Raw genomic sequence first — 8389 nt, forward strand, 5'->3', positions numbered from 1 at the left:
GGCGCAACACCGAGGGTTGCGATCCCGTTGCCAGTCCCCGGTACGGGCGCGACACCAAGGGTTGTGATCCCGTTACCGGCCAGTAAAAAAGACAAAAAAAAAAGGGGGGGAAAAAAAACTAAATCTGTATTAACAAGACATTAAATCACAATCAACCCCTTAACATCAAGCATCTTATGAAATGAAAAGCTTTACTTTACCTGTTAATGGCAGAGTCTGTGCGAATAGTTGCAATTGGGGATCTCATATTTTTTAAGTCCCACACTTTCACTGTGCGGTCGTCGCTGCCCGAAACAACATTGTCCCCCACGGTGAACACAGCAGAGGTCACAGTGCTACAAGTAAAGGGGGTGGATCAGACACCTCAATGATACAGATGCAGGAATCAACTACGTGTCCCCCCACACTGCACACTGAACACACAATCCTGCTTCCAGAGATAGTACAGGGGTGGAGGGAGGCCAGAGACATGCAGGCTCACAGTGGCCGTCTGCTGTGCACATTGCTCCTGCCTCTCCAATCCTCTCCATGTGAGCAAAATAAGGACACCCAATTTCTTCTCAGATTACAAAAATACAGTCCGTTCTACTCTATTCTACCATCTAGTCAATGACAGAGAGAAGTTACCAGAAAAATATGGATTACATAGAAACAGCCAAAATTTCTATTTATTAAGGTCTTGATAGCAGAGAATTTTCTAAAATTCCATTCCAACTGCAAATCTCAATCAATTTAATCAGAACATAGGAGTCAAAGAAAATCTTACTCTGACTACTCAACAATTCAAAAATGGGCAAAGGTCTTCAACAAACATTTTTACAAAGAAGATACACATATGGCCAATAAACACATGAAAAGATGTTCAACATCACTAGTCATTAGGTAAATGCAAATCAAAACCACAGTAAGAGAAATCAGAACCCTGTGCACTGCTGGTGGGAATGTGAAACAGTGCGGCCTCTATGAAAAACCGTGTGTCAATTCCTCAAACAATCAGACACAGAATCACCACAGGATTCAAAAATTCCACTCCTAGCTACATATCCAAATAACTGAAGACAGGTCAAACAGGTATCTGTAACACCAGTGTTCATAGCAGCATTACTGACAACAGCCTTGGTAGAAACAACCCACATGTCCATCAATGTTTAGATTTTTAATGTGGTGTATACAAACAATGAAATATCATTTAGCCACAAAAAGGAAGAAAATTCTAACACATGCTACAACATGGATGAACCTTGAAAACACAGAAGGATCCCACTTATATGAGGTCCCTGGAATAGGCAAATTTAGAGACAGAAAGCAGAAAAGAGGTTTCCAGGGTCTGGGAGAAGGTGGGAATGGGGAGTTTCATGGGGACAGAGTTTCTGTTTGGGACAATGAAAAAGTTCTGGAAATAGTGGTGATAGTTGCACAACACTGTGAATGTACTTAATGCCACTGAATTGTACACTTAAAAATGGCTACAATGGTAAATTTTGTTATGTATATTTAACCACAATTTTTTAAAAAATAGTTTGAGAAGAAAAACTCAACATCAGAACCACTCTCTTGGAACTTGTTTGTATAATCCAAGAAAATAATTAGTAATTTTCTTTCTAACATAAATGATCTGAAGCATGTGAGCATGGGGTAAAGGGCTCATGGGACGAGGAGGATGTAAGATGGTAAGAGGGGGAGACGCAAGGACCATATGCTAAAGAGCAGAAGTGCTACAGAAACAGAGAAGACAAAAAAAAGGTTTCATCTAATTTGTTAATTAAACAATTTCATAAACTGTACTCTTGAAAGGTAGGAAATACATGGTGTCTGATACGGTGTTACGTATATTAAATATTCTAATGGTGAAATTGGATTAAAAGTATAAACAAGGGGCAATCTCATCACTAGAGCTGCACTGATAATCTTTGAAGAAACCCAATAAAACCTTCAGAAAAAACCATGTCTCTCCATCAGCTGAGGTCATCCCAGAGGCAGCTGTAGTTAACCAGCAATACTAACCTCCCTCTCAATCAAAGGAAACTTGCCACTTTTTAGAAGATATTTAGGACTAAAGTAATAAAATGACATTTGAAGAAGAAAAGACTAAATTCAGTCACCTCTGTTCACTAGCAAAGTTCAGTAAAAAGAATGTGATAAAAACCTTAATTTTCCAGTGAATTAAAGACTGAGAAACCTTACTTACATACATATCCTTTAAAACATGATCCAAGTGCCATGGAGGAATTCCTAAAGTATGTTGGATTTTCATTATGTGCACATGAGTTCCCACTTTATTGCTGTCTCCTAAACGGGCCTGAACAGGACTTGCTTCCTGCTGAGTACGGTGCCTCATGTCCATTTCAGTCCATGTGTTAACAACGAGTCTCCCACCAGTAGTCCACCCAGGAAGACAGCACCTGACCTCAGGCCAGTCAGCAGACCCATACATGTCAGAGCAGTAGCTTCTCAAAGAGACATGGGCCTCACCCCTGCCACTGTCTCCATGACCACAAAAACAGGTCGGTCACTCTGTGCAGAGGCTTAAAGCACATCTCAGTGATCACTGAAGCAGCTAAGTCACCTACAAGATGCCAGCATGTGAACTTCCACCCATCAGTAAAGTAAGGTGTCCTTTTATCTTCACAAGTCACTAATTCTCAGGGACTAAAGCTTGGTCTCCAGATCCTCAATTTACACATATCCACCCCAAATGGGCTCAGGCCCTTCGACTGCTTGAAATTTAGCAATTCCAGTGTAACTACCAGTTGTTGCTGTCACTGATGCTGTTCTGCGAGATGTTACTCCATGTTCCACCCAGACTCCTGAGGAGACATGCTATCCAGGCACCATGCCCCAGTATAGAAACCCTCTTAATTTAAATGGACACAATGAAGTTCTAATTGAGTCTAAGCTCCACTGCATTAATACAAAGTTTTAAAAAATACTACATCAGAGCATTGCAAAGATGCTAAGAATCAAAGAGTTTCAACAATGCTTGACAACAACATCTGACATGCACTGAGGCCACAGGAACACGATCAGGAGCAATGTGAGGTGGACAATGACTTCACACAGCCCCTCTGCCTCCTGAGCTATAATCCTCTCCACAGCCCACACTCACAAGTGCCCAGCTCACAGCTGACACCTGGGGGACCTCCTCTGGGTGGGCATCCTGCACACAACAGGGTGTAGCAGCCTCTCCCTCTACATATCAGATCTGGGGTGAGCCCCTCCCAGGTGTGACAACCAGCAGTGTCTCCAGGGTCAAAGCCGCCCCGTTGGAAGCCACTGCCCTACACCTGGAGGGACACAAAAGCACCATCTTGCACCCAGTCACAGATGATGCCAGGAGAAATGTGTAGAGAGGGCCAAATATGTAAAATCCACCCAATGACCCTCCTGAATTCTTTATGTAAAAAAATAAAGAACAGTATAAAGGTTTGACTATAATTTAAGTGTTGCTATTCCTTAAGAGCAAAGGTTACAATAAGGCTCAAAGAACTTCAACTGCTGGTAGAACTTTGAAAGGCAGAAGGCAGAGATGCCCACTTCAGGAGGTTTTGGCCAAGTTGAATTTCAGTTAACATTCTGCTAAATTAATGAAAGAAAAGCCTTAACAAAAGATCGTCTAACCCTATGTTAATGAAATGCTGAAAGACATTAGGTTTTTAATAAATCACAATCTTGACAGGTATTGTAGGATATCAAAAGAAAAAACTGGCAAAGAGGCAGTCGTTTTAAAGGCACCCTTAGACCATGGGTCCCATGGGGAGGCTGGTAAGCTACAACCGCTCACTGGAAAAGCTTCAGACTCTGCCAAACTCCAGCAAAACTCATTTATCTTGTCGTGGAGAGCAGCCGAGCATGGACTTCCAGCTGACAGTGAGGCGCCTTCTCACTGCACACCACTGCCTGATCTGGAACACTCTGCTCCCTCCGTGGATCTCAATCAACAGAAATACTGTAATGCTAGCCTCCTCATTAGGATGAACAGCTGTCTTCCCAGTCACACAGAGACACAAAACTGTTTTGCATAACAATCTGCCAAAATTTCATGGCTAAGAAAAAAAATATATGATGTGGAAAATGCTGGACCATGAAACACTAATGCAGAGTGCTTTTCTGGCACCACCACAAAATGCAGCTTCCTACAAAATAATGTTTCTATGTCTCAAGAACAGACCACGATGTTCACAGAGAGGGAGCATTCCCTAAAAGCAGGGCCACAAGAGCATGGACACCCCTCTCCTGAGGAAACAGGTACACAGATCTGTCTATGAAGGTATCATTGTGACTTTACTACAGTGGCCAGTCTTCACTTGTTTTTGAAATATTCCAAAAGGAAATAATATTTTACATCAGCTTTTGAGGTATTATGATACATACAAGCCCTACTCAACAGAATAATTAGGAAAATTAAAGTCAGATGTATATTAAGAACTATAAATTTTTACTCTCAAGTACATCAGTAGATGAGCCAAAACCTGCAAAGTAGAAGAAAGGTCACTCTTGCTTTGACGTACACACGAACGAAGCCCCTGGAGCAGGGAGTGCCAGGAGGGGCCTACGCCCGTTCTGCTCTGCAGCGACTGTGGGAGGCATCTCTGCCTCATTCGTAGAATAAGGAGGTTGACCCAGGTGCTTCTCTCCCTCAGCAGCAGGCCGACTCCCACCCGTCCAGCAGGGGGCTGCCCTACACGAGAACAGGCTCCGTGGCATGAGAATGAGGTGGGCCCCACAGGAGGAAACACACGTGAAATACAGCTGCCCTCCCACAGACACAGCAGTGGGTGCTGCTGAGCGACTGCCAGGAAGTAAGTGTGTTTCAACAAGCCACACCTGACTCCGGAGGCACCGTGGGGCACATGGAGGTGGGGAGGGGAGGACTGGCTGAAAGTCAAATGTCACTTCTACAAGTTCAGAACGGGGTGTTGTCACAGCCCTCCAACACCTGGCGTTTTTTTAGAGAGCCAACCCAGCACCAGCTCACAGCTTGTTTTTCTTAGTACATGTGGAGTTCATGCATTTATACGTCTGCTCTTCTGGAGACTGATATTTGAGGGGCACCAGCACACAGGATAATCAAAGCCCCTTCATATCCTGGAACCCTGAGGAGCTCACGGTGAGTGACAAGGCCCCAGGGTGCCTCAGACCTCACAGAAGGTCAGACCGACAACCACCAGAACAACTGGTTCCTCAACTGGGAACACAAACACGCCTCTCCACCAGACACACCGTCGGATTTGGGCTGTTACAGTACTGGTGGGGTGGAGAGGATGACTATAAAACACTGCAATGGGAAAATGTGTTTATTAAGTTTATTAAGCTGTGGCCAACATATACTCCTTTAAGCTAAGGTTCAGACACTACAAAGCACGACTCATCAAAGCCAATCAACTCTCCAAAGATTGCAAAGCCCCACAGTCCTCTGCTGTCCTCTGCATTACATGCAGACCCACGGCACACATCAGCACCAACAGGAAGGGACTCAAGTCACGGTGTCCTTGTTTTCTTGGCAAAAAGTCCAAAGCCCTGTCCCCATTCAGGTCAGATTCCAAAGCTGGCTTACATCAGCACCAACAGGAAGGGACTCAAGTCACGGTGTCCTTGTTTTCTTGGCAAAAAGTCCACAGCCCTGTCCCCATTCAGGTCAGATTCCAAAGCTGGCTTAACTTCTAAGGACAACCATCACAATTATGCCCTTGCAAATACCCTCAGTGCCCTCAGCTTGGGAAATCTTCTACCTACCCTAACCAACCCTGCACACTCCGTGCTGCCCCTGCACAGCTGGTCACAGCCCTGCTAGAGGCCCCCACTCTATATGCAGCTCCAAGCTGCCCACAAGACTCCAGGTCTACCTGACACCTGCTCGTCCCACCTTCTACCTGGGGATGCTTCCATGCCCAACTTCCAGGCACACAAGAGGAAAGCATACGAGTGGCAGAGACCCTCATCTGCTGGGGTCTGTGTGACATGTTTCACCTCCACAGTCTGACCAAGGCCACAGTCACCACTCTCTTTCCCACTCCACTCACCCAGCGCTCACCTTCACGGCATCCCTCCACGTCTCTCCACCTAGAAACACAGCCTCCTTCCCACCTTCCTGCGCCCTCTGCAGCGAGTGTCCTCGAGAAGGCCAATCACCCTATGAGAGACGAGTGCACCACCATGCCACCAAAAAACCTGCATGAGGCCATCCTGCTCCGTGGGACCCACAGCTCAGGGTCATGCTGGGCTCGTACCCACATGGCTGCTCTGAGTGCCCTCCCACTACACTGACTGCACCAGCCCCTCCTGCACTGGCAGAAATATTTTTAAATAGCAACTCACAACTATACATATTCATCAAGAATAGATGTTTTCCCCTCAACAAAGTCTACAGTTGTATAATAGAAGTGATATACCTTAAACAACTCCTTGTGAAAGACACACTTTGGTGCAAATATTGTACCCTAAGTTTTAAAAGTCCTCCTCACAGCAATCGCTCCCTGAAAAAGTAGAATACCAGGTAACAACCTACGAGATATAACTTTCTTTTTCAAATTAGACAAACAACATTTTTAAAAATCTTTTTAGTTGTTAACCACATTAAGCTACCTTTATTAAACTGTTTATCCTTATTATTCTAATGCGTACAAACTAGGTTCTAAGTTAGGTCCATTAACAGTGTGGACACAGTGAGAACCCTCTTTAGTTATTAACTAAGCAGAGCCAAAGAGTATCATCTTGGCTATTACATAAAAGGAAGCAGAACCATTACAGAAACACCAAACTGTTAACCTGGACTAAGTAACAGCACTCAGCTCTGTGTCTTCTGAACTAAGTAACAGCACTGGGCTCTCTGTTCTCTGAACTAAATACACAGCACTCAGCTCTGTGTTCCCTGGACTAAGTAAGAGCAGTCAGTTCTGTTTCCTGGACCAAGTAATAGCAGTCAGCTCTGTGTTCTCTGAACTAAGTATACAGCACTCAGGCTTCCTCTCTCGCCATGTGATCTGCTTGTACCCACCAGCTCCCTGCCACTTTCCACCATGAGCAGAAGCAGCCTGAGGCCCATGCCAGAAGCAGCTGTCCCAGAATCACGTTGGATTGAGAGCTAGCAACATTATACCCAGACACTGATGTTTACATGGCCAGTGTTAATGAAATTACTGTCATGCCTACTAAGTGGTGGAATTAGAATTTGAACACAAGTCAGTTAGTGGAAACATGGCAGCGGGAAGGGAGTGAACCGCCCGCGCCCCGCACTGGCAGGATCCCAGAGGCCACCAGCAAGAAGAGGAACTCAGAAAGCCTGATGGTGAGTCAGAATCTCTGGTGTCCTTGCTTGCACCAGGGGTAGCTGTTACTACCCAGGCGGATTGCTCTGAAGGATTGCTGAGACCTTGAAGGGAACTCTCATAATACGTGCACCGAGGTTTGGAGTGCATGCCATTTTGTGAAATTTACAAAATCCTCCCTGGGAAGAAGCCGCCTGGAGCATTCACCACTGAGCGCCTGGCCACCGCAGCTGCTGCCCTCAGGGCTGGGCCAGGCTGCGCAGCACCGCCACTGGGACTCGGGATCCGACGACAGCGGTATCTGCTGGGGAGGGGGCTGTCGTCTCCCCAGCCCGGGGCGCCGCTGGAACTGCGAGCCGAAGAGAGACTGAGCAGGCTGCGGTACGAACAGGATCCAGGAGCACCAGGGGCGGTGAGAGGCGGCCGGGGAGGCTCTGGCGGCGGAGGCTGCCGCAGGAGCTCAACGCGGGAGCGCAATGTGGGAGCTGAGACTCACTGGAGGGAGCCGCGCAAACGCCCCGCCATCTTCCCAGTAGTCAATTTTGGACTTGCCTGACACTAGTGTCCAACTGAGTAATCACTGAGATAGCCATACCAAATTGGCAACCCCAACAAAATCTTAGTCAGGCAATAGTGTCAAACCTGTGGACTGTGAAACCCCCTGCCACAATGAATAAACATCAAAGAAAAGACACCAGAAACATGAAAAATCAAGAAAATACACCACCCAAAGATAATAAATCTCAAGATCTAGATCCTATAGAACAAGAAGCCCTTGAAATGACTGACAAGGAATTTTGAGTGATAATTCTAAAGAAACTGAATGAGAAACAAGAAAACTCAGCTAGACATCATGATGAAACGAGGAAAAGTATACAGGACCTGGCAAAGGAAATGTACAAGGAAATCAATGCCCTGAAAAAAAATGTAGCAAAACTTGCTGAATTGAAGAAGCTATTCAGCAAAATAAAAAACACAACGGAGAGTTTAACCAGCACGCTTGTCGAAGTTGAGGAGAGAACCTCTGAACTTGAAGATGGGCTGGTGGAAATAACACAAGCAGACAAAAAAAAGAAAAAAGAATCAAAGGCATTGAAGAAAATCTGAGAGAGATATCAGACAAC

At 45.5% G+C, this 8389-nt stretch overlaps 1 protein-coding gene across 1 annotated transcript in view; it reads right to left on the reverse strand.

The window, feature by feature from the left end:
* WDR37 (WD repeat domain 37) overlaps positions 1–8389 on the reverse strand; it is a 95158-nt gene that overhangs the window by 16367 nt on the left and 70402 nt on the right. Inside the window, exon 12 of the mRNA XM_008588965.1 lies at positions 201–335. Coding sequence (XP_008587187.1) covers positions 201–335 — 135 coding nt within the window. The remainder of the gene's footprint in view (positions 1–200; positions 336–8389) is intronic.

Source organism: Galeopterus variegatus, unplaced genomic scaffold, assembly GCF_000696425.1.
Source record: "Galeopterus variegatus unplaced genomic scaffold, G_variegatus-3.0.2 Scaffold5132, whole genome shotgun sequence".
In the NCBI taxonomy this organism is placed as follows: Eukaryota; Metazoa; Chordata; class Mammalia; order Dermoptera; family Cynocephalidae; genus Galeopterus; species Galeopterus variegatus.